The sequence below is a fragment of the Hippocampus zosterae genome, chromosome 13 (genome assembly GCF_025434085.1).
Source record: "Hippocampus zosterae strain Florida chromosome 13, ASM2543408v3, whole genome shotgun sequence".
Classification (NCBI taxonomy): Eukaryota; Metazoa; Chordata; class Actinopteri; order Syngnathiformes; family Syngnathidae; genus Hippocampus; species Hippocampus zosterae.
This window is the reverse complement of record NC_067463.1, coordinates 3,683,586-3,711,015: the sequence shown is the minus strand read 5'-3', so window position 1 is coordinate 3,711,015 and position 27,430 is coordinate 3,683,586. Positions and strand designations below refer to the sequence as shown.

General features: G+C 44.4%; 1 protein-coding gene across 3 annotated transcripts in view; it reads right to left on the bottom strand.

Moving 5' to 3' along the window:
* fbxw7 (F-box and WD repeat domain containing 7) overlaps positions 1-27,430 on the bottom strand; it is a 75,734-nt gene that overhangs the window by 37,154 nt on the left and 11,150 nt on the right. The window contains exons 1-3 of one of the 3 annotated variants that reach the window (XM_052084748.1): positions 24,673-25,219; positions 18,110-18,361; positions 16,648-17,157 (exon numbers count right to left, since the gene is read on the bottom strand). In XM_052084748.1, the coding sequence (XP_051940708.1) occupies positions 16,648-17,157; positions 18,110-18,361; positions 24,673-24,825 (915 nt within the window). In that variant the 5' untranslated portion in view covers positions 24,826-25,219. Of the gene's footprint in view, positions 1-12,565; positions 12,951-16,647; positions 17,158-18,109; positions 18,362-24,672; positions 25,220-27,430 lie in introns of those variants that run through there. The other 2 variants (XM_052084749.1, XM_052084750.1) reach the window with 2 other exon arrangements.

Below are 27,430 nucleotides of genomic sequence, written 5' to 3'. Positions count from 1 at the left end.
GACAACTACTGCAGCTACACTGCTTTTTATTTTCCTCCAGCGGCACGAGAGCAGTCAGCCTGACTGATGTCGGACATTTTAGAGTGGAAGGCTGCGCTGGCTGGGAGCGCCGAGCAGACTCAAATCAAATCAATACTTGAACAGGCCAAGCGAGCCGCAGATCTCATCCCGACGCCGCCGGGATGACAGAGGACAGGCAAGGGGGCGTGGGCGACAGGAGGAGGACCCCGCTACTAACCCTCGTAACAACCCCCCCCCCACCCCCTCCGGCGCCCCCTCACCCTTCATCTGCAAACTTGTTGCCAGGCAACAAGAGTCTCTCCACATTGGACCTTCAGGCTGCAGTGAGCGCCTCTGGACTCATCCAGGGATAAGACTCCAGCTTGCCGTTTATGGCGAGGTGCTGGGCTGGCAATTTAGTGAAGACATTTAGCAGATAGTGCTGATTAAGGCTTCAGTTTCATGGGGATAACCCCCCCCCCCCCCCCCCCCCCACACCTCCAACCACTCGTCTCCAAAGACCAAAGATAAGATTTCATGCAGCTATTTCATGCCCCAACAGAGGGGAAACAATCTTTGAAGGAAACAGAATGAGTGTCTTAAGAGTATCGGCCGAGCTATCTGCCTGCGAATCAGACGATAAAACGGCTTAATTGTGATGTGAGGTACGTTTGTGATTTTAATGAGGGAAAAAAAAACAAGCCCTCATGGAAACAGAGAAATAAAAATTCAGGACAATGTAATCTAATTCATTGTGCCACTGGAAGGTGGGATAATACTGGCACAGTCATGCAGACAAAATAATAGGCTTCTGTGATTGCTTTGAGTCAATACATTTTGGAATAAGAGTCAAGTTTCGCAGAGGATAAAGAATATGCCTGTGAGTATTCTTACATGATCTATTTAAATGGGTCGCTCCACCGTGTGTGTTCGAATATTGAAAACTGACTGTGGCTGCCAACGTTGGCATGTCAGCATGCCAACATTACCCTGTCAGCCGTGGTTTGCATCGCTTGTTAGCGTAATGCGAAGCAAGCTCTTTTTTAATATATAAAGCAAAGTGAAATGAGAGCAAATAATTTTATTCAAATCAATTTTGTTACACATTTTACAAAGACATTTGAGCTTTTTTTAAAACTTCGTCATTTGTCTGTTTTAAAAATCAGATACGGCCCTTGAGTGTAAAAGTTTTCGGGATTTTGATGAAAATAAGTTAGAATTACGGTCACTATTTTAGATTGTTAGAAGGGAGGGAGAAAAAAGGATTTCTCCTTGAAATTAAAAATGGATGTGCTAACGAGGCAGGCGTTCTTCACCGCTGTCTTCTGGCTACTGAGCACAAGTACATGCTGGCTACGAGGCTGTTCGGCGGGCATGCAGTCCCTCCACTTCGCCGCAAATTAAAAAAAAAAAAAAAAGAGGCTAGGTGGACTAGATCAGCACTTCGTGCACTCTACTGTGGCGCGCTGATGTGGAGAGAGGGTGTGAAGGAAGGAGGCCCCGCGTAACATGCGGGGAGATGAAGCGGGAAGCACATACGCGGGTGCGCAAGGAGCTTCAAGCAGTTGTGCCGCACGCAAATAACATAACCGAATCATGAGGCAACAAGACCGGGCCTCGACCGCGTACTACACAACCAGGAAACCGTTTTACATAAACAACTATATATTGAGTAGTTGAATTATTCAGCACAAACAAACCACCGTCACATGAGGCTAATCAATATTGTTAGCTAGCCTAAATAAATCAAACTGACTTGACGTCTCGCACGGGCAAACAAATATTCGAGCAACTTAACACCAACGCAGATGAAAATAGATTATTAAAGAGTTAATGTGAACAGCACCACGATTAAGCAAGCTGGCTCTAAAGCAATGTTTCAAACTCAAGGCACGCAACTTTTTGGTTGGCCCGCGAGAGCAAATCAAACATCATTCCATGATGGTTGCTAAAATCTCAACCAAAATTTAAAATTTTCATATGTAATAAATAAGAGACATACCATCCTTTTCTTGTAATCAAACCCTTAAGGACAGTAACTTGAACAATAGTTGAATAAACTGTTATTGACTTTTTTTAAAAATTTGGTTTCAGTCATTATGGCCCTCCAAGGGAAACGGTAACCAAAATGTGGCCCACAACAAAACTGAGTTGGACACCCCTGCTCTAAAGTAACACATTTACTGATTTGGCCTGAGCGCAAAAATAGCAAATGGGGGGGGGGGGGGGGAGTTTCAAAAGAAAAATCAGCCAATGTGAATTTGCGAATGCCGATCCGTGAATATGCGTTTTATGGGGGCAGACAGTTTTTTTTTAATTGAAATATTTGTGTAATTATGACTTCACTACGGCATTAGCATAGATTAGTAATAGACTACAGACCCCGTTGTACATATTGCGCTCTTTGGCCTGCTATTACACCGAAAGCAAGATAAGGGTACTTTGAGCTCTACTCTTGGCTGGTGGGTGGGTGGGGGGGGGGGGGGGGCATGAAGCGATATTTCTTTGAGGACAAATACGTTTATTGGGCGGGAGGTGAAAACCGCCCTGAGTCATGCTACTAAATATAGAGATAAAGTGCTGGCCGTGCGGGAAGGGGGGGGGGGCACTAGAGGCCAACGGACAGCAAAGCGGAAGATGATTACGGATGCTTCTTGAATGAACCCGCGGACTTTGCGAGAAGATCCCGCTCAGTTTGTCAAACCACCGACAATCCATTGACATCCTCTTTCAACAACAATGGCTTTTCTTGCCAAATAAACATTTGGGATGATGAGGCTCCGGATACCATCATAAAAATTGGGATTGTTAAAGTGTCATGGCCATAAAAAGCACTTTATGACAGTTGTGAGGAACCGTTGTCTTTTTCTCCGATGAAATTGTTGGATGTGGAGTATGTCGTCAGTCTTTGAGGACGTGCTCAAAGCTTTACGACCTGCAATGTTTACCTGACTCACATGCTTAATGCGGTGAGTAACTAAACTTAAAAGATAATTCAACTTCGTGTATTTTAATGCTGATATCCATCCATTTTCCGAACTGCTTGATCCTCACTAGGGTTGCGGGGGGTGCTGGAGCCTATCTCGGCTGTCTTCGGGCAGTAGGCGGGGGACACCCTGAATCGGTTGCCAGCCAATCGCAGGGCACACAGAGACGAACAACCATCCACGCTCACATTCACCACGGGAAAATCCATAGGCACACGGGCTAATTATTAGCATCTATGGGTTGGTGTTGTCCCTCTAAGCAACGGACATTTTAGCACAAACTGCGTGCTGACTAATGTTGACAGACGGGACCATCGAACCTCGTAACGACATACCTCAAGGGACATAACTACCCTGTACATTATAACGGAACTTCATCGTAACAATTTTCAATAAAATGGCCACCAACAACGATGTACAATACAGCATGAACATTTATAGGTGTAAAAACATGAACGTGTAATGCAATCTAAACATGTCAATTACAAATGTGTATATGAAGAAAAAAAAGGTTTTTATAACACATGAAATAAACAACTGTAGAGATCCTACTTCATTTCTGAAAACATTCAGTCAGCGAATGTTATTCGCCATCAGCAATGTAATGACGTTTATAATGAAGTTTACATTATGAAGGCGTTCGTTGGAAGACAAATCAGCAAATGGAAAATGAATTACGTGAACTCGCGACTAAAACCATACTCAGACATGTACTCTTTATCCTCTGCAAAGAACAAATAATATGGCAGCGAGAGGAGCGGATTCTCCAAGTACAATTTTGTGCATCCGTCCACCGTCTACTCTCATTTTATCAATCGTGTGTATTGCTACAAAGGCTGAGAACACAGAGATTCGCATCATGCTAAAAGGCAATCTCTTCATCAAGAAGACGAGATTGTCCTCGGAAAGCGACAGGACGCCAATGTGCTGAAAACCTGCCACAGCTTTCAGATACATCTCTCAAATCAAATCGGACAACTTTGATTCAGTACGAGTGTCGGGCCACGCTTGACTGAAGAGCAGCCCCTCCACCCTCACCCACCCCTGCTCTCCCCCACAAGTCAAACTTTTAACAAACCATTTCCTTTGATTGATCTTCAACAACGACCTTGTGACGAGTCGCCCCAGGATGCCTGGAACATTGGTGCCTTCATTTTAACGCTCGATGGACTCCTTCAAACATACTTAATAATGCAGCGTTGAGAGTACACTCACGGTACAAGTGGAATATTTACCCAAGATTTTCGATGGGAGGATCTGAATGCGGGGGGGGGGGGGGGGGGGGGTCGAGGGGAGGGAGCGATTGTGCTTGATGCGCATCTAATCAGTACAGACGTTACTTTGGCAGACTCAAATAAAGGAGACAGACTTGAGGGGTGCGTATTAAGTGGCCGCAATTGCACAAATCGGCAGCACTACATTGACGGGAGGACCATACAAGTAGACATGTACAGCCAACATATGATTCCTTTCCCTTCTTGAAACATGAAGGACAACCACAGAGCACTCTTACTATTGAGGCCATGCTGCCCCCTGGAGGCGAAAATGAAATATTTAGAGTCCCATGAAGCAGAGTGCTGTACCAGCAGAATCTGAAATACCAAAACAATCTACAAAAGGACCGTATTTTTGTAATATCTGCGCATTATGAAAGGGCGAAATTTTGCTGACCTGTGGTTTCAAAATAAATAGGTGGCAGCAAGACATGGAGGGGAGAAGAAAACATTTTTTATGTGAGGGGTTTGTGGTGGGGATGTCAATCAGGTACAAGTAAAACATTCTTTACATACATATACATAGATACATAGGTTATCCATAATCACAAACAAAATCGGGATCCGACATTAACGGTAGCCCGATGGCCCTGTGGCACTTTGCTGTGATAGATGCTGGCCCCATACGGGCCAATGTAAATTTTATACAAATGACACATTTGATACATTCAACATATTCATGCTTTTTACCAGAAATCTTTTGGATTTTACCAATTTAAATTGATCAAGCCATTTGACCGCATCTGGTCACAGCACATAATCAAATGAGTGGGCCCTACATTCTCGAAATTTTCAGATATTAGTGGCTGAGATGTCACATGTCAAATGAGATTTTATGCAATTACAAAATAAAAAAAAAAAACTCAGATGCAAAGTAACTAATTACACAAACTTATCGTACTATATCACAAATATACAGGGCCAGTACCTGTTACGGTACATTTTTGACAGGCCACCACACAAAAAAACTTGTCACATCCTAGTATTGATGGACAGTTAACTTGCCACTTTCAATAAAAATACTGACCGACCAAATTTCTTGCCAATATATATTTTTTAAATTACTGATAGTGCAGTATGTCAAAATAAAATATACATTTTTTTCCCCAGGGATGAATCACATTTCTTGTATGGGAGGGCAACGTAGGTTGACTCTTCTGAAGTGTAAAATTCAAATTTATGTGTGGTGCGGCATCCCGAACCTCATGTCTTTGTTATTACACACCAAAAAAAACAACGGCAATATAGAGTTCCTTGTTCGTGAAATTTGGCTGGGCCGGGGATGGTCCTATGCCTTCAAAGTGAGCGTCGGGCAAAAGGAAAAACAATAGTGTTGTTCTGTGAGAGCTCATCATGAAATTTCATCTTTGTGTTTCCATCGCCATTTCATACAGCGCTTGCCTTTTCCGCAGTGTGTAATTCCCAACAATTGCCAGGAGAACAGAAAGTGTGATATGTTGTGATCTTATCAAATTTGACGCGTGGAGCAACAAACGCTCTCTCTCACTGGCCTGCAGACAGAGAAGAGAAAATAAGGGCGGTAGCGACATGAAAATGTTGATTTGGCAATGTCGAGCCACACGGATGATTTAATGACCCTATTAAAGGGATCTTTTTGTGTGACTGTGGGGCAGGCGGGGCGTAATCAAGGTGTTTATTGTGGCCCGCTTGATGTGATGTTTTGTTGCGGGGGCCAACTTTTTTTGAGGGCTCAAAGAAAAATCGATTTCAGGTCGAGATTGGTATCCGGCGGAATGTATCCGAGGAGGGCTTTTACTGCACAAAGAGCAATTTCAGTGTTTTGGCTTTAGGAGCGGAGGAGAAGAAAAGTCGTAGTGAAAAGAGATTTTGGTTTGCTGTTGGGAAGGTTGAGCGTGGGAAGGAACCGATTCCCCACCCTGCCCGTCTTATAAAGTGAACAGACAATGTTTATTGAACAAAATCAATACATAAATTAAAAAAAAATAAACTTCACAGTATGGATTTTTCTGCCATGAGCTGGTCTCGAACGATCCCAAACGTTTTTGGTTTTATGCCATAGGCCTATTTGCCAAGCCTACAGAAACGGGTGTTCCGGTTCTTGCCAATTTCCGGCACAGTGATTGAAGAGAAGGGGACCAACATTGCTTCGGCCGTAATCAACAACTTGATATCATCTTATGCCAATGAGATGTGGTGCACTGGAGGAGGCAAAATGGCAGATTTTGCAGCCGCACATTGTAAACAAACCGTGCAGCTCAGCTAAGGTCGTGGCTAGCTTTTGACCTAGCATGAACGTGAATATGAGTGCAGAATGGGCAAAAAGGGGGAGAATATATATAAATATGCAACAGAAGATGAGCCGCTGGAAGAGGGACCATCATGGGAGGACGAGCCCCTACACGGGATGTACCACCGGACCATAACTGAAGTGGCTGATCTCAAGAAGTCCTATCAGTGGCTAGAGAGGGCTGGCCTGAAGGACAGCACAGAGGCACTCATCCTGGCTGCTCAGGAGCAGGCCTTGAGCACCAGAGCCATCGAGGCCCAGATATACCACACCAGACAAGACCCAGTGTAGGTTGCGCAAAGAGGCACCTGAGACGATCCAACACATAACTGCAGGGTGTAAGATGCTGGCAGGGAAAGCCTACATGGAACGCCATAACCAGGTGGCTGGCATAGTCTACCGAAACATCTGTGCGGAGTATGGACTGGAAACCCCAAGGTCAAAATGGGAAACACGTCCGAAGGTGGTGGAGAATGACAGAGCGAAGATCCTGTGGGACTTCCACATCCAGACTGACAAGATGGTAATGGCGAACCAACCAGATATCGTGATCATAGATAAAGGGCAGAGGAAAGCCGTTGTAGTGGATGTAGCGGTCCCAAGTGATGAAAACATCAGAAAGAAGGAACACGAGAAACTCGAGAAATACCAAGGGCTCAGAGAGGAGCTGGAGAGAGCCTGGAAGGTAAAGGTGACAGTTGTGCCTGTGGTGGTCGGAGCACTCGGGGCACTGACCCCCAAACTAGATGAGTGGTTGCAACAGATCCCGGGAACACAACATCGGACATCTCAGTCCAGAAATGTGCAGTGCTGGGAACAGCAAGGATACTGCGCAGAACCCTCAAGCTTCCTGGCCTCTGGTAGAGGACCCGAGCTGAATGAGGGACGGACACCACCCGAGGGGTGAGATGAGGATTTTTTTTTTTTTAATGCTTAAAGTACTGAATATAAATCAAAATATGACCTTAAAAGCCAAAGTGAAGCAACCTCTCTGAGCGACTGCAGGACTAAGTAAATACAGTGCACTCCGCTTAATAGAACATCATTGGGCCGAAGCGCTTCTGTTCTACTAAGCGGGGTTTCTATTAACCGGAGACACTTTATTAGGTACACCTTCAGACACGTCGACGACCAAGTTATGCACGCAGAAAAACCCCTGCTGACGAGTTAGAAGAGATATTTCGACTGTGGACGTCCATATCTTTAATCAAACAACAAAACAACAACTTTAATCAACTTCAGTCAAACATCTCAAATCACGAGAAAAATTTCGTTACTTTTGTCTGGAAACAGGAGTCCGTAATTTTGCGGTTGACTTCCCTCTCAATGCGCTGGATAAGAGGGAAGTCCTGGAAACCGCGGGCGTACCTTCTGAGAATCCGGCAATGCATCGTATCGTCTGAGTATGTCCTTCTTATCCGCAGGTGATAGCCCTCGTCTCTTGAATGAAGTTGAAGTCATTGTGACGTGCGTGTGTCTATGTGTGGAGTGACGCGTGCTACCTGTAACTGTATACGGCTAGAACTACCGCGTTTTCTCGCGATAGTGGTACAGTATCGCGATAGCTACACTTCGTCTCTCTCTCGTCTCTTGAATGAAGTTGAAGCCATTGTGACGTGCGTGTGTCTATGTGTGGAGTGACGCGTGCTACCTGTTACTGTATACGGCTAGAACTACCGCGTTTTCTCGCGATAGTGGTACAGTATCGCGATAGCTACACTTCGAAAACCACTAGTTTACAATGTTCATTGCTTACGGCCTGTTCTATTAAGCGGAGATCTGTTCTACTAAGCGGAGTATCTTTATAGGAAATTGCATTAGGCAAATCCGTTCCGGAGCCTTTTGCTCTATTAAGCGGATTACTCTATTAACCGGTGTTCTATTAAGCGGAGTGCACTGTAGTAACAAAACTTTCTGATGTGGGAGCTAAAGCAAGTAGTCATTAAAATTGAATCAAACTCGACCAGCCCGGAGTGAAACGCGCCCCCTCACAAGTGTCTCATGGGAGCCCGTGGTGGTGTCCGAGCCGCCTTTGCCAACCGACTGCAAGGCGAAAAGTGAGCAGGGGTGTGACTCTTGAGTCACCAAACTTCTAATTGGCCTGCCACATGCATTACTAGTTGAACTCAGGGCACAACAGTTTCACTCATAAATGCATATGAATCCTCTACATAATCAAAAAGTCCATTTTATTATTTTTTTTCCCCCAGCAATGAATCCTTTCGTCACAGTGCCACCCCTTTCGATTTGCACCTCGTCATCTGGCACACACGTTGATGAATGCGCATCCATATACACACCCACACACCTGTGATACCATTGCCTTTACTGCTGTTAAATATAGACGCACTTGATACGGCACTGGATGAATGCGAATGCCGGGAAAGAGGCACGGCTCGAGCTTGTTTTTCTTCCTCCACAGCATGTGCGATTTGAGAAAGGCCCGCACGCTGCTCTTTGTGATGTCAAACACGGGGGGGGGGGGGGGGGGTGTTCGACTGTAGAAAAGATGCTCAACAAGATATATCGGAGTGACGGAGAAAAAAAAAGGGGTAGGGCCGAACAACAACCTGAGAGATCAAGGATTGCAGCAAATTGTCCAAACCGCAGTGCAGTGCATCAGGAGTGAAGTCAGCAGGGTTCATAGCCACCCCGTCAGGCAAACTATATTGGTACGGCCTATTAAAGATATTTTCAGAGGACATCTTTGCTGATGACCAGACTACAGCATGCCTAAGAGCACGCTGTAGAAGGTCAGTCATGGGAGAACGACACTGACACTGGATGTCATGTTCGGGCTCGGGATTTTGCCACTATGTGCCAGGCCGGATGATCGGTCAACCGCATTTTCACGATTCATTTATTCATTCATTTTTCGATCCGCTTTATCCTCATAAGGGTCGCGGGGGTGCTGGAGCCTATACCAGCCGTCTTCGGGCAGTAGGCGGGGGACACCCTGAACCGGTCGCTAGCCCATCGCAGGGCACATAGAGATGACTTGAGCTCACAATCACACCTAGGGACAAATTTGAGTGTTCAATCACTCTGCCATGCGTGTTTTTAGAATGCGGGAGGAAACCGCAGTACCCGGAGAAAACCACGCAGGCCCAGGCATGCAAACTCCACACAGGGAGGTCGGAACTGGGATTGAATCCGGTACGCACTGTGAGGTCGACGCGCGAACCACTGGACCACCGGGTCGCCCTGCTTTTTCACTAATAGGCCGATAATTATCACCCACTGATCAATCGGAGCGTCCCGAGTTCGGGCAAAATCCACAGCACATAATATCTGCGAGAAGCCTAAACATGAGGAAGATGAACAACAACAAAAAATGCTAATGACGTAACAAGCTAACAAAACCACGGTTATTGATTAAACAGACACTCACGCCCCATCAAGAGAGCGCAAAGCGGAGGGAGTACACGGTCTGAAAGGTTTGGAAATCAAACATCAGGCATCGAGTAACTGGATCCCCCTAATGAGCGCCTATGAATTTCTTAAGAGCGGGACCTTGAGCTCATGCAAGATGCAGGACGCATCATCACATTGACGCACAATGATGAAAACTCGAGTTTATCTCAATTTAGCCCCACCCGCCGGTGTCATAAACGTTTGTGGGTTTATTCATGATAGAAACGTCGACCGATATTCATGGTTCCAAGTTGAACCGGTTTAGGGCAAATCAACCCAAATAAATAAATAAATAAAAACCCCGAAGCTACCAACCGGTAGAAATTTTCGCTCTGATGAACACACCTGGAAATTTTGGTGTGTCATCAAAGAGCAGACAACCCTATGCTTTGCCATCATTCAATGAGAAATGTTAATGTTGCGCACATGAGCGTCATTTCCTGTATATTTTGAGTCATTGGTTTTACAAACTTTTTGGTGGGTCTAGTCATGATAGACAGACCGACTTTCATGTTACTAAATGAGATTAGCTATTTTCAGAAAATATTCCCCGGGACGGTGGCAAACCAAATCTTTGTGACTCATGCCAGTTGCCCTGTTTAAGTTCTGCACTACCCTAAAAACTAAAAACTTTATCCACAATCACTCATTCCACAATCTGAACATTCGCGAAGAAAAAAAAAAAAACATTTTGAGATACAGAACGCAATTATCAGCACTATGTTATGGAGGGAAAAAATTAGGAAAATTATTTGATCAAATCCGTTTCAAGTTTTCTTCTGTCTCAATTTGGGAGAAACACTTTCAGATAGTAATTTTGCAGATCGATGCATTTTAGCATTAGCTTCACCACCAATGTAAAATCTGGCGTTGGGCAGAGACCTTTACTCCAAAGCCATCACTATTCAGGAACCCACAAAACAACATTTGTTGAGCCTCTAACATTGTAGCGGCCCATGTTTAACGCTCTATTGATCAATCATTTTTAGGGACTAACAGGAAATGAGTTTGGTGGGGAGAAAAAAAAAAAAGAAGTGATCAAACTTTGACACAGGAGGTTTATGGCTCGACGCCAGCGACACATAGCTGTCCTGGGCACTTGTTCGCTGACCCGCCAGCTCCGTATGCCCAGGAATGGGGTGTGCGTCTCAGAATAGCCAATGGCATATGCACCCCGACGGGCTCCTCTTGTGTTATTTGAAGCGCAAGGGCGACAGAATTCAACCTCCTGCAGTATTCCACTGCATGCTCCTTACCCACGATGCAAGTATACACTTGAACCTAAAACGTTTGCTAGCGGATTTACATCACGCTAACGCCGTTAGCTAAATACAAGGTTTAAAGCACGAGTTTACATTTTTGGTCAACGCAAATGATTATTATAATTTAGTGTTAATGACGAAAGCCAAAAGCTGGTTGAGCCGACACTCCTGGTGTTGATGGCATGAACATAGCTGCCGTCGAGATCCTGTAACTCCGCAAGCCTTTTTGATCTTAGCAGTTTGAGAGGACGCAAAGGTTTGTCCTGTAACTGTCCCTTCAACTTTGACATGTCAAAATGATAGCCCAGTTGTAATTATAGCGATTTAAAAAAAAAAGGGTCATGGCAGAAAATAAACAGATTTGGAAGCAACTCTTTCAATGGTCAAAACTCTTTTTCTTCAGCGAGCTCCATCGTTTCATTCAAATCATTCAATTTTTTCTCTCATGACAGTCACCCATACCAAATTTCCACATCCACAATCCACAAATGACTTGTCAAATTCATCTACAGCCGACTGATTAAGAACATTATGTTATTAAATGCAATCATTTGGGGAGATAGCCAATTATTGGGTGAAAATGTTAATGTTAAAAATGAGCACCTAATTGGATTTGTACCGTTGTTAATTTGGGGAAAATGACATTTCAGAATACACGTTGCAGATTAAATGGCATTAATAGGAAAAACAATGCTAATGCGGTCGGAATAATTAATCGGATATAAAACTTGGCATCAATGGAAGCCACTCAAAAAATAAATATATAAAATAGAAATATTTGGGGACAGAATATTGTGGCCTGCAAGGACCATCAGTTGTCTCACACACGGGTTGGGAGGGGGAAAAAAATCATTAAAGTATACATTTTCTTCAATTAAAAAGAAATGACAGATATAATTTCCAATAAATTGTTTTAAAGCGCATAGGTGGAGTTTGACAGATACGCTACACTGCGCCTTCCCATTTTCATTTCTCTCGCGACGTTTTATCGAAGCTAAAATTAGGCTCGTCGGCGACAGACTTTGTAAGGTCAGATGTCGGGGGACGATCTATGGGTGGGGGCGCTCCAGTGCAAAAATGCCACGCATTGCTGATATTCACTGAACATGAATCGTACAAAGAACGGTCGCCGTCTTTTGAAATTTGTCACGGCCTAGGCAACTTTCACTGACCAACTTCATGAGTTTGCGCAAAGAGATCCCAGAAATCGTTGAAACTAAAAGTTGCTCAAGAGTTTCTCATTTTACTGATGTCCATTATTTAAACCATTTTTTTTAAATTAAAGAAATGTCTGTTTCCATGGCATGGTCAGAAGCATATTCAACTTTGGCCGTGATCATAAAACGTTTCGGCACTTACCCGCCGACGGCAGAACGGCAAACCCTGAGCAATGATGTTGATACTAAATATTCGAAGGATTTTCTGAGGGGGCAGGGGTTTGGCGATAAGGTCCTTCGGATCAGCCACATCGAGGGCTTTGCTTTCTGACGTGCCTTTGGTGGTAGTCCTGCCCTTGCCATTATTTACCGTCTTCCTACGGGCGCCGCCGGAAGAGAAACGGGGGATCGGGCAATGCCGCAGCATTGCAAAAAGCATGGGGGAACAAAAACTAACAAGTCATATTTCCAAGGAGTCAGGAAACTCTTCAAATAGCTTGAACGGGCAGGACCTAGGCCTCGCTTCAGTCTAGTTCAAACTTCCAAGCTGACGGGCACCCCTTAAAAAGCGTCTGGCCTGTGATGTCACTGCCGAGCAGCTGCCGCCCAACGCATGGCCTCTCCCAACCGCCCCCCACCGAGCGGCGCTGTGAAATCTGCTCCCGTCAACCTTTGGCAGCAGAATGCACCGCAACACGGCGCACGTGTCTGAGAAACTTCCGCATTGCGAGCATTCTCGGACCCCCCGGAGGCCTTACAATTCAACAGCGGCAGATATTCCAGGAACATTGATACTTGTGTCGGCGAAGAGGTAGAGGACAATATTATGTAGTCGTAGTAGTCAAAAGGTTACTATGCGGTAGATAAATTAAACGTTGGCTAATTGGGATGGACATGGAAATAAAATCCAATAGCTAAATACGCCTCCTGGCACCCCTTTTTTTTTTTTTTACATAAATTTATTTTTTGCTGTGCATTAGTGATTTTTTTTGCCGTTTCAGATTAAATTCGTTGCACAGAAAAATTGTTAAAAGCTTCAATTATTAAAAGTTCAATGGGAAATAGTGAAAGTTTTTTGGGGGGGAGCAGAGGGCGCTCAACAAAGAGCAAATAAATATTTTTTTAAAGTTATTTTATACAATTACAGCAGAGCTTTTTTAAAATGTATCTTTGCTTCTAGATGAGAAAAAGTTTTAATGCTATTGAATTTAACTTGATGATATATAAAGATAAACAAGTGTTTGTTGTTCATTATGTTGTCATATTTTTATTGTGAAATAAAACCCTTGCTTCGGTTCTTTGGGATTAATGTTTGAAGTCATTGATTCACCTTGCCGTACAAAGTATTTTGTCAATGATTACTAAGAAATATAATGTTATTTTTTTCTGCATTACTTGCAAATTTACGCATCTAAAATCCCCATGTTAGTTTACGGCAAATTTTACACTTTTTTTGCCGCCCAAATAGTCGATCATCTGGGTGCTCTAAAATACCCCGAAACACAAAACAATCATGTTGGAAAGAATGCTACAAAAAAAAAAGCTTACACACAGGATGGTACTTTATCGCAAATTGTTGCCTGTGCGATCACAACAATCGGGGTGACGACAAATGTCAGACAACTTCCCATGTGTGCGTTGAACCTCTCTTCTATTCTCATTGTTTGAGGAGGATTAGCGTGTGAAAACATCTATCAGAGCCGACCGACCATCCGGACCCGACAGATGAGCTCGTGCTATTCGACGCCCGCGTGGCTCAACTCCCCCCATCCTGTATTTGTAAATATGTGCTCTGCACAATTGTTGGACATTAGTGTCTTACTGTGTGCAAACTACATATTCGAATTGTCCAACAACATGAGTGCAAATAAAAACGCCTCAAACTGCAAGTTTGTAGAAAAAAATGTTATGTTGAATCATTAAAACGTCTCCACACTCCTGCTATAATTCCAGGTTTTTGTGATTTTTTAAAATTTTTTTTAAGAAACCTACAACAAATCATTTGAAAACAATTTTTCCATCTTTGAAGTTTGTTATTTGACATTTGTCGAGTGCGTTCCTGGCAAAATACATTTTATTTATTCCCACGGGACGGCGGTGAAGTGTTTTGTGCTTGTAAATTCGAAAGATTCCCACAGTTTTCCCCCCACCCCATAATTTCTAAAAGGTATGGGTACTCCAAGTGTAGAAAAAGTCAAACAATGCAAGGTACTGCCGTGTTGGACAATGAATTGACTGGAAAAAAAAAAACAATTGCAGACGATAACATTTGTCCAAGTCATTTTAAAAAGGGATTTAGTAACCAAAATATGCTGCAATATCTGAAGACTTTTAAAATGTTTATTTTTACAAGTGAAAATTTGAAATGCTGGGAGATTTGAGCAAGAACCATTGCAGTTGATCCAAAACATTTTTCTGTCACGGGCCACATAAAATGATGTGACGGGTCGGATCTGGCCCCCGGGCCTGAGTTTGACACCTGGTGCCTCCGAGGGAGAGCCAGACGTGCCAACCACCACGGCGCTGTGCTATCACCATTGCTGTTTTTTCCCCCCCAGACTATTCAAATTGATACCACTGAACTGAGGTTGCAGAAAAGTATTAAAAAATTTATTTTGCAGTTCGTTGCAGAAAACCTTTATTGGTTGATTCACTGCAACCGTGAAATCTGTTCACGTTTTGCTATTTATTCCTCTGACCGTAGATAAGATCAACCCAACTTTGGACATACAACCAGGGTACGTAGTGAAGCCTGATTCTCGCTTTGATAATTTGCATTTTGTAAAACATATAGCAGTAGCTCAGGAACACAAACGGCATCCTCATAATGGACTTGCCTCAGCCTATTAATTCAATCTGAAGGGTGATAATGCTGTTTTGCATGTCCTGAATACTATAACCTACTCAATAGGCAACCTAATGCAAAGTAAGATGCTTTACTGCGGGCGCAGCTCATCATTTGCTCCAGCAAATAGTGCAATTCCTCCCCGCTCGCTCTTTTATGGCCTTCGAATAAGGCCTGCGCAGGAAAAAAAAAAGTGTCTCTACCTCAGCCCACCGCTGAAGCACCGGAGGCATAACTCTTGGAAAATATCCGCATGAATGGCCCCTCTAATATCCGCTGCGGTGTGCCTGACCCGACCGAGACAGGCAGCACTCAACATAGGCCGTACAAGCAGCAGGTTTACATTACAGAATTGGAGAATACAGAAATAGGAGAAATGCTTCCCTCTGGTGGAGAGGAATTACATCAACCGCCATCCTTGGGGGGAAAAAAGGCAGACTGACTGTCTTGAATTAAAAAAAAAAGTAAACAAAATTGAGTCCGATTTTCAAATGTAGACCGTAAAACTTTAGTCAAGTCTATCACAAGTATGAGCCGAGTATGTCCCAAGTCCTAAAACTGGGAACAGATTACAAGTCTCCTACCTCTGCTGTAGTAATTAGTACTGCCTTGACTTAAGAATGCCCCAACGTACACGTTTTGACTCACATGCCGCCACTTGGACGTAACAAACATTTTGACCAACGGGTGAGGTGCTGGTCCGCTCCATGAGATGAAGACAAAAAACTTCACAACATTCAGGCCACGTTCAGGTCAGAGGTTAGCTCATAGTTTAAGTAAAAGGTGTGCAGTTTTTTTTGTGCTCCTATCTTTTTGACAACCATTTCTTTGAAAGTAAATGGTAAGAAGAATCGGACGAAGTCCATTGAATGTAAGCTTGAAACATGTCAGCGGGGTGTGCGTGTGGTCAACTTGGCATGGAAGTACGACTGTAGTACTTCTACGATGATACACAATACTGTTCTTGAATCATATCGCACCCGGTGTGTCACACTCGACACTTATTGAATCGACCTTTTTTTTTTTTGGGCGAGATGCACTGTCCGAAGCGAAAACGCTAACCAAGGATTGCAGATCAATGAAAAGATGGAAAAGTTGCTGGAAAAGGATGGCAAAAAGGCAAAACAGTGTGAAGAACAAGAGGTATGCTTTTAGACAGCATCATAAATACTGTCAAGTCATATTTCTTATTGAAACACATTAGGAGGAAAAAATGTTGGTAGAAAAGATTCATTATTATTCATTTCAACTCACAAAGTCTATTTGGAAAGCAAATATTTGCTCTATGAGCCAGTAGAATGTTTTTTTTTTTGCGCATCGAAAGTGACATCTGCAATAACGAATTGTGGTCAAAAGAGGGCGCCATAAACAAAACAAAGGAGCAGCTGGGGCTGGGCTTACGACAGCCCTTCCAAGGACAAGTGAAGAATAAGGCTTACCTTCTTGTTAGAGGAACTTTGGTGTGAGTCCACATTGTTGCTGGCGACCGTCGCATTGTTCCTGATGGAGGGAGACATCAGCCCCTCTTCTGCTTCCTCCTCCTCCTCTTCCTCCTCCTCTTCCCGCCCACTTTCCGCCGAGGGCTCAAAGTCGTCGCTGTCTTGGTCCATCTCCTCCTCGTCCTCCTCTTCCTCGTCCCTCGTCCTCTTCTGCTCCAGCCCTCCCTCTGTCCTCTCCTCTTCCTCCTCTTCCTGGTGACCGGTGCTGTTGTTGTGGTTGTTGTTCTCTTCCTCTTCCTCGTCCTCCTCCTCGTCCTCCTCCTCGTCCTCCTGAGTCCGCTGCCTCTGCTCGGCTCTCCACGTCCAGCGGGGACCTTTCTCGCATCGGTTCACCTTGCTGGGGGGCCCTTCCTCGTCTCCCCCGATTTCCCCGGGGGGGCCGTTGCTCGGCGCAGGCTCGCCGGGTGCCCATGTCGATCCTCTGTCCGCGTCCACTTGCAAGATCTCTGGCTGCAGAGTTGGACAAAGCAATAACATTTGAGCCGAGTGCACAAGTGGTCACAGGCAAGTTTCCCATGGTGGCACAAAACAAGGGAAGTTGAACATGACAAAAAAAATGAATAAGTAACCGCCTAAAAATTGCTCCCTCAAACAACAAAGAGCTGTCTGGAACAATTTCAAACGGTATCTCGAGGATGCCTCCTGGACACCTCCCGTGTGAAGTGTCCCGAGGTCGACGCAGGGGTTGGACGAAGTGGCTGGGGAGAACGAACTCTGGGCTCCCCCCTGCTTAAGCGGCTGCCCTTGCGACCCGATCCCGGACAAGCGGCGGAGAATGGATGGATTGATGGATTATTGTGTCATGTATGCAATAGCACGCCCAGCCCGCATGGGCTTTAAGACGCTACACTAGCCGTGGGCACCGGCCGAAATGTCATTGTCTAATTGTCCGTGTTGTCCTTGGGGCGAACAAGTACCCACGGGCACCATTTTAAGCATAACGCACATTAACCAACAGAGCCAAAATGCACCCTTGTCTGCAATGTTGCTTGCTCCGTCCCTCCTCCTCCTCATTGTGTAACTGCTTGCCCCTTGGCTCTCTCCTCACTGAGAAGGAGGGGGGGAAAATGTGACTCATCTCCAATTAAGCTCGTGTACAGTGTAAGTGCTTCTTGACTTTCTAAAACCACTATCAATCGGCACCCCATGCCTAGTTTGCGGTAGCATTAGAGTACAACTTTGTGCCGTTTGACAAGACGCGGCGAGTGAAGATGTCGAGTGCAACATTAGCCGCTATGGAGCCACCAATTGGCTGTCCGCTTTATGCTCATCACTTGTGATGCAAAAGTAGAGGCTTGTGAGTGGGTGTGCGTGATGTGTGTGATGTGTTAATCAATATTTGTAAGTCGTCTTCTTTTTACACTTAAATGCCTTGGGAATGAAAAACTGTTGTCGTCGTCACCTGTTGCCGTGGCCGCTCCTCGTCCTCGAGCACCCGGTTCATGTGCTCATCCTCATCAGCCTCCTCTGCCGGCTGCTGGGGTGCCTGGGCGGCGGAGGAGGAGGCGTTACCTCTCGCCGCCGGACCCCCGGAGCCCCGACTCCGTCTGCTGCTGCTGCCCCCCGACAGCAGATCCTGGTTCATTTCCAAAAGCCAGCTTGCTACCTCCTGCACCTTCGCTAAGCTGTCTGAGGAGGAGAAGGTCTTGACATGCTGCAGGAGAGACAAAACAGGCGAAAATACGGTCGGATCAATCATGTCACATAAAGACGGACGCACACAACGGCAGTGCGGAGTGAACAGCGAACGCTCGTTTCTGGAGAAGATGGCGCCTCCACATAACATCACTTGCCATGCTGCTTTTGTCTGGCAATAAAAAAAATTCTAAAACTTTTATGCCTTTCTGTGACTCTTCCAGACTCCCTGTATCACTTACAATTTGCTGACGGCATTCTGTGAAACCTGGAATATTACACAGGAACTGTGTAATCAAGTCTGTTTCTTTCAAAATAGACGAAGGTTTATTTACCAACGCCAGATTAGTTTCCTGAAAAAAAAGCAGTACAAAGTTCTTGTATCGTAATTGTAGGAGAAAGTATGAGAAATTTTTCAGACAATGGCATTTTTTTCAACACAAAAATGGTAAGACATAAATCATATTTTTCCAAGAATAAAACTGATTTTTTTTTTGTCTTGCAGGAAGTATCCATGGCTGGAATCGGCAGCCTCCATGAGTACCAGTACCTTTGATGATAAGGCTGGTATCAGCCCGATACCTGGCATCAATACTTGCCCACCACTAAGAAGAAGAATAAAGTCCGATTTCTTTGTTTGAAAAAAAAATGGCAATATTATAAGGATAAAGTTGTAAATGTACGAGATTGTCCTAATTTTAAAGAGAACTTCATTTTTAAGAAAAAGGCAGATGAAAATAAGAGTAAATTTTTCAAGGGGGAAAAAAAAAAAATCAAACCTAAGATTTTTATTTTTTTAATCAACCTAAAACAATTTCCCAAAATAAGCATGAAACATCAAACGCATAAGGTCGTATTTGCTCAAGGAATTAACCATTATTTTGCCAAAAGTTGTAATGTTACATGAATGAACAGATTTTGTGACGTTACGATCAACCACGTCTCTGCAGACTGAGTATCCATCCAATTTCCGAACCGCTTGATCCTCACTAGGGTCGCGGGGGGTGCTGGAGCCTATCCCAGCCGTCTTCGGGCAGTAGGCGGGGGACACCCTGAATCAGTTGACAGCCAATCGCAGGGCACACAGAGACGAACAACCATCCACTCCCACACTCACACAGAGGGACAATTTAGAGTGCCCAATCAGCCTGCCATGCATGTTTTTGGAATGTGGGAGGAAACCGGAGGACCCGGAGAAAACCACGCAGGCCCGGGGAGAACATGCAAACTCCACACAGGGAGGCCGGAGCTGGAATTGAACCCAACACCTCTGCACTGTGAAGCCGACGTGCTAACCACTGGACTACTGGGCCGCCCGCAGACTGAGTATTTAGAGCAAAATATTACAGACTGCATTAAGATTTTACATCAATTATTTGAGTTTGCAGCTTCTCAAAAATCACTTTGTGACCTTTTGGACCACAATCTTTCAAACCAAGGTACATACTGAACCGTCATTTTTTTTTTGTGCCATGCCATTACATTCCTAATAAACACACTTCAAAAGAGATAGATAAGAAATAATTCGGGTGTGAATTCACGTCATGCAGGAGCATTCACGCAGCATTGGAGGCTCTCTACTCACAGCAGATTGGCAGAGTCACCTTGAGCAACAGCAGGCTTCCAACATCCACTAAGGCCAACACACGCACGCACACACAAATAAACAAGAACAGAATAAACTCGTCTTCACATTTCTGGATGCTTTTGAGGGAGAAGGGTGGGAAAGAAAAATAAAAAGTGTGCTTTGTTTGTCTGTGTCACAGTCTCCACGGTGTCTTCAAGCATTTCCGAGAAATCAATTGAGTGCACATGCAGCTCACACACTTGGATTAAAATATTTGGAAACATCACGTGAAACATGTCCAGAAATACAACTCCAGGAATTCTCTCGGCAAGGGGTCAACAAACCAAAAAAACTCCAAGAGGCAATTTCAGCTACTTCCCACAAAGGAGCTACAAAATTATTTTGACATCTAAAAATCATGGTATATTCCACAAAGGAATATTTAATTTTAAATAATGTTTTACTCCATACAAAAACATAATAAGTAATGTGTGTGTGTGTGTGTGTGTGTGTGTGTGTGTGTGGTGGGGGGGGGGGGGGCAGGTCACATGGCAATGTAACATGTTTGAGAGCTGCTGCTCAAGACAATTGACATTGTTCTCAAGGGTTCGTCCCTCGAATGGAGTCCACCCTGTCAGGCGATTAAATTTTTTTTATCATTATAAAATTGTCGTTCCAGAATTTAACAGACATTTTTGCAAGAATTTGGATGATTAAACCAAGGAAGCTCTGACTGTGTTTGTTCAGACTAGATGTGGAGAATAACCACAACAAAAAAAGGAGGCCAAACTGAATACTGACCTCCGGAATCTTCTCAAGTCATAAGACACGAGAAAATATTTCTGGGAAACATGCGCACTTCTATTTTTTTTTTTAATTTTATCTGTTTCAGTAAGAGTAGGCTTTCATTCGACTTTGAGGACAATGCCAGTCGTCTCTTTTTTGCACGCATGGTCTCAGCACTGCGGTGGGAAGCATGAGCCTGATCTCAGATTGCACGGCCGGCCCTCCCGGGATGGCCGCTCCATGGCCTGCAGCGGCGAGGAGGAAGCGCTATGAACAGGGAAAACTTCAGTCTGGAATGATCGAGGTTCATGCACTTTGGTGGTATAAATGTTTGCTGCTCATCAACCTATTGTTTCCAGTGAGCCGGTGGCTCGGGGGGGTGCGCACAAGTGAGTCGGACAGGAAGCGTTGCATACCTGAATGCACACATTCACGTCAAACCGTGCACGTCAGAATGCAGAGTTGGGGCAGTCGCTTCAAGAAAGTATCGCGTGCAAACGACAGGCCCTGCACAGGAGCACACGCAGCCTTGGGTTTTTGTGCACAGACTCATAATGGGGCACTTGGGCGACAGCGTGCGGCTCGATTAGGACAGCGACCCTCCCACCGTTCTGGCAACAACTGTACAAAAAGCACACCAGAATGAAACGAGCGAAGAACATTAGGGTCCCCACCCCGCTTCCTGACTGTCAAAATGTTTCATTATGACGCACGGCCAAACCACGACTTGTTCCGTAGAGTTTGATCAAGGACCTGGAAGCGATTAGGGCCATCAGTGAATCTCAGGGCTTTTAGAGACGGTATAGCAACCATTAGTGCTCATGTTAGCGCTTTCCGCACAATTAACCCAACACCAAATACTGAGAGCGGGGAAAGCTGCCAACCCCCCCGCAACGACAGGTACGTGAACAAAGATTTCAGTTCATCAAACACAAAGAGACAACCCAAAGAAATGCAGTTTGTAAATGGCACTTTATTTAGAGACAAAAAATATATATATCCAAACCTACCTATGTGAAACAGTAATTGCCCCCTGAACTGAGTAATGGGTTGCGCCACCCTTGGCAGCAATAGCTAAAATCAAGCGTTTGCGACAATTGGTGTCGAGTCTTTCATATCGCTCTGGAGGAACTTTGGCCCATTCTTCCTTGCAGAATTGCTTTAACGCCGCTGTATTGGAGGGTGTCCTCGCATGAACAGCCCATTTATGGTCACACCACAGCATCTCAATTCGATTCAAATCCAGACTTTGACTTGGCCACTCCAAAACCTGAATTATTATTATTATTATTATTATTGGGGGTGCTCGCTGGTGTGTTTCGGACCGTTCAGGATTTTCTGGTAGAAAGCAGAATTCAGTGTCCCATCAATCGCAGCAAGTTCCCCTGGTCCTGAGATAGCAACGCAGCCACAGACCATCACATTGCCACCACCATGCTCACTGCTGGCATAATTTTTACCCCAGAAGGTCCACTTTTGACTCGTCCCACAGAATGTTTTTCCAAAAGTCTTTAGGATCATCAAGATGTCTTTTGGCAAATGCGAGGCGAGCCTTTGTGTTCTTTTTGGACAGCAGTGGTGAACTCTTCCACGGATGCCATTTTTTTTTCATTTTTCATCCAATCTTTAAAAAAATGCTTGTTTTTGTACATTGAGGTGCACTACATTTTACTTGAATCATTAATTTAAGTACAGCTGTTTTTTATTTTAAACTGCAGTCATCGCTGACCATATTGCAGTCTCGCTTTGTTGTGGATTTTCAAATTATACAATATTAATTTTATACTGCAAATTTTTCGCAAAGCCTGATTCACGTGTTTTTTTGTTGTTGTTGAACCACAACCTAAAAGCAGTACTTGATTTTCACTGGTTAATTTTCTTGTTTTTCTCTCATTAAAACATCATCGTGTTTTAAGTGTCTTCCTCGAATCATACTGCTAATGCAGTTCCATGTGTGTTTGTTTTCTTGTCCTCTCTAATTCCACGCAAAAGCTATTAATTGATTTTTCTATTTACAGTCAGTGCCTTGCGTCGTCCCACAGGAAGTGGAAGCTCCACATGAGGGAGTATCAAGAGACGACAGTTGATTTTTGTTTTTAACAACATACATGTGGCAGACAAAAATGGATATGTACTTGCGTTTGAAGGAGGTATCTTGGTTGAATTTTGAAAGTTGAACAAATGTGCGAGAACACTTTTTTTTTTTTTTTTTAGGAACAAAAGTCAGATGCATCACATTACAAGCCTCCAAGTCTCCCATTTATCTTGTGTTCTCTGCCATCTGTCGTCATGGTAACAAAGTTTGGACTTGCCATATGTCCAGGAGTAGACTGTGTGGTGCAGGGACCACCAAGGACCATATGAGTAGCCTTTGGCCCGTTCTAAAATACCTTACCGTTGATGGGACGTTATGATTTGTTAGGAATGTTGGAGAAGTGATTATAAAAAATGTAAACACTACCCGAGATTCATAAGAATGTTTTTGTGACCCCTGGTGTGGGGTATACAGTTGCTCACTGGCATGACAAGGGAACAAAACAAAAGATAATTTCAGCACCTGTTATTAGACGCTTTGAAATTGTGAAGAAGAAAAAAATGGCATGTCTGCTTTCATTATCAGCAAACAGAAATGACCTCTGCAACATTGACAGTTTCCATGCAACCATAGCATGTCAATTTCCCTTTGAGCGGGTCTATTGTCAATTGTGAGAGCATGAATTGTCTCTGAAACGAGAAGAATTCATAACTTCTATTGTGAAAGTGGCCTTTGCCCTGAAGCAATCTGGCCGCTGCAAAATCAGCTTTCCGGTAGCTCCAAACCCGTCAGACAGCCAGATGGAATTTGTGAAACTAGGTCCGCAGCAACGCAAACATGTGCAATCTTGTTTTGCCCGTTACTCGTTCCTTTCGGCGAGGGGGGGGGGAATGTTTGTCCACTTGAGGAGGAGCGGCAGTTATCACTGCAGCCACTCTGAAGTAATCCATTTTAAATGAGCGATTTCTGGCACACTGTTGTCAAGGCTGTCGCTTCCATTAAAGAATCAATTACTGTGCTGCTCTCTGATGCAAAAATTTGCTCGAGCTCAAGAATTGTTTCAAAGCACCTAAGCAGATTCACAAGGCCACTGCGTTTAATGCTATTAGAAGTCAAGGCCCGGAAGGGCTGTCTGTGTCACATCATACTGATGCAACATCGCAAGTAACACGTACGGATAAGTTTAGCAAACGAGCAGTGGCCCCCCCACCCAAAAAAAAGAAGTGAGAAACTCCCAAAATTCTTACAGTAAAGGCAAAGATGCCTAAATAAAAGTTGCATTTGTACGGCGCTATTCCCCCCCTCCCCCCTGCATTCAGGCTGAGAAAGCATTTTGGAGTAAATGGTATGAAGCAGTATCCTGCCAATGCTGAAAGGTAAGAAAAGTTGTGGTGAGTTGTGTTTGGGTGCACAGATTAGCAACGGCTAACGGCGTTAGCCTCTGGTAAGCTACACGTAAAATGAGCCAGCGCTAATTTCCGATATTGGGTAATCACTCATTCACAATCATCATCATAATAAGAATATAGTCTCACGCTATTAGCCGTTTTTAATCGCGATACATTTTCAGGTTCAGGTTTTTCACCTACAAAATAATAAATGAATCGATCGATCAATCAGGCTGCTCACCTGTTTTCGATTCATTTTTAAATGACATGAAACAGACAGTGATTTGGTGGTTGGTGCAAAAAACTAAAGCTAAAGTGCGAAAGCTATGATTGCACTGAAGTTTCGGGTTTTTGCCGCCGCATCGTTTTAGAGTGTCGCATCGGGGTACTTCATGCAGCTTTGAACTCCGAACTTAGGTAGTGTGACAATGTTAATATCGGACATTAAAAAAAAAAAAGCCTGAGGATGCTCAAAATGATTTTAAACGAATTATGACTGTACATTTAGACATTTAGACCACTCAAGGGCAAGACACAAATAAGAGTGCCGGTACCTTGGATTTGGGCCGGTCGCCAGTGGCGAGCCGCTGCAGCTGCTGGGACGTGTGGCTGTAGGACAGGAGGTCCGAGCAGCACACCGTGCGGCCCAGCCTCTTCATCAGAGAGGAGATGATGCTGCAGCCACAGCCGCACATCCACCTGCTCATTTAGTGGCGCTAAAAATAAAAAAAAACTAAAAGAACACCCCTTTTTCTTGTTTGCGTTATCACTTCAAGTTGTCCTCACCACCAACTGCTTTTTTGCCTTCTATTCTGCATGGCGTCGGTTCCTTGGGTACTCCGTGTCAAGGACCGGGTTATCTTCTGGCCAAAGACTTCCACTTGTAGCCGCACACAAACATTTGTCGTAGTTCCTTTCCGCAATCCCGTCGCGACCGTTTCCCCGTCGACTCCCGATTCACACAAACACCTTCACCCGATGTTGCAAAGACACACAAAAGACGACGTCTGGCTTCTCTCCCGACTCCAGCCGCCGTGAACTGAGGATGCTATCACGCACGCACGTACAGCCCACCACAACCAGCTACGCTCAGTGTGAGCTCCTCCAAGTTGCTGATAAAAGTGCTTTCCTCCGAATGACAGAGCTCCCGACGTTTCCATTAATCGAGAGGGAGGGCGGGCGGGCGTTCTGGCAGAATCATACGAGAAATGCAAAGCCACTTTGCATGCGGTGGGACGCTTGTGGAGGAGCAAGAGGAGGGGGAGGAGTGGGGTGGCAGTCCGGCGGGGTAAAGTAGTTAGGAGGCTGACAACAGGGCACGGGAGATTACGATGGTAATCTGTCAAAATGCAGCAGATGACTGCTTTAATCTGTATGCAAAAAGAGGAACATCTGCAAAAGAAAATGCTAAATTGTCTTCACTGGAGGTTATGCCAGCCAGCTCACGAAAAGATGCTCCAAAACATGTTGCCCAATTCGAGACTTTTCAGAACTTCAAGAGGACAATTGCGCGTTTCGATCTTGGGAATTCATTCATCCGGGCCGAAAGAAGACCCCGTGGGTTACTTTTCTTCTCCGACGCCAAGAGACGACAGTTGATTTCTGTTTTTAACAACAGACATGTGGCAGACAAAAATGACACCCAGACAGAGACGTATTTCCGCTTCAGACAAAACTGACACCTGATGACACCTCGGGGAGTGCAAAATAAAGGTTGGAGCTCCAAACGCATCTCAGAAAACCAAGTTGCCTTGCCCAGACGACACAAATATTAATACTGCATCCCTCCCACCTTTGCGAGACGCCGAGATGAAGAATCTGATGGTAACCAGATGCCATTTGAAGGTAGGAGTGGTGGAGCACGGAGGAGATAGGATGACTCTCTCTCCGAAAATGAAATGCAGCAACAGCAGTGTGATATTAATAGCTCAGGCATTAACGTTGATTGATTCCCTGTCCCCCCCACACCCCTTATTGGCACCATTGCGTCAGGGGGAAATGCACGGCAAATAATGAAACAACCCACCAGAACGAGATTTTTTTTTTTTGATGATGCAACCACGAGGTGCCGTGTGGCAAATTTACGTCGAGACGAATAATAATAGTCTGCAAAATTACTGTGTGCGCGCGCGCATCGGGGTTAAAAAAATATAATAATTACCCACCGCCATAACTAAACATACAGATCGCAAAGTTGATTTAGCATACCTCTAGCAAGAGCAGTCTTGGAAAATAAACTCAAAAGCTGTGTGACCTAAATACTGACGGGCCCTACTTTCAAAACAATGAAAACTCATAAGCGCTAACGTGATTAGCAGAACGGCTTTCCTCCCCCGACTGATATGCAGCACAGTTAACTGTAACAAAAAGTCTAATTAAAGTAGAGCTAAACCTTTTTCTGAAGCATCTGCCACTACTAGTACTACCACAAAAACATCCCGGAAAGTGAGCTTCAGACTTCAGAGATTGATCAAAGAGTCCGAAATTAAATTGTGTAGGGGTCGGTAACAGATTATTCTTCATCTTTCCTGGATAATTGGAGGGCTAAAATCATCAAGTATCAAACCTCCGATTTTTATTGCACTTATAATACGTATAAATCACTCTCCTGACAAATGACAAAAAAGGCGAGTTGGTCCACTGGAGTTCTGAATGGCTCATTTTCTGTGCAGATCTTCAATATAAAAGCGTACAGCTGAGACGTTGCTAAATACAAAAAGTTCTTTACCGATTTGGAACTAGCCGTTCGCCGCTGCAAGAAAATAAGCGTAATTTTTGAATCCATCAATCACACTGCGCAGTTGTTTTACCTTGGGATCAATGAAATGGAAACTCTTCACCCAGCCAAGTCAACGGCAGGTAAAGTACGATATGAAGATCCGCTATGAGGCCGGTCTCGGACAGTTCTGTTGATTCACTGTGACGAGTTTGGTAAAGACCGGTCAGATGCGACAAGAATGTTGGTTCATCTATTGGGAGGCATGAAGCTTGTATGTAAAAATTCATTTGAAAAAGTGTCACATTTCTACACGGACTTCTGTATGATTCTCGAACAATTGGCCCCTCAGTGCCGAAGCCAGCCATCTTACATTGCCACGGGCAGCCATCTTACAATGCCACTGTAACATCTGTCCGGTTTGAGCTGAAAACAGTGTGTTTGACGCCAAATTGCGTCTTTGGAGTAAGGAGAACCTCTCAAAGAACAACAAACTTTAGAGTTTGCATCGACTATTCCGGGTGCATCATCTCAGTATCGCAAATCATAATTTACAGAGGTTAGGCTTACATTTCGCTGTAGATTTTGTCCTGGGG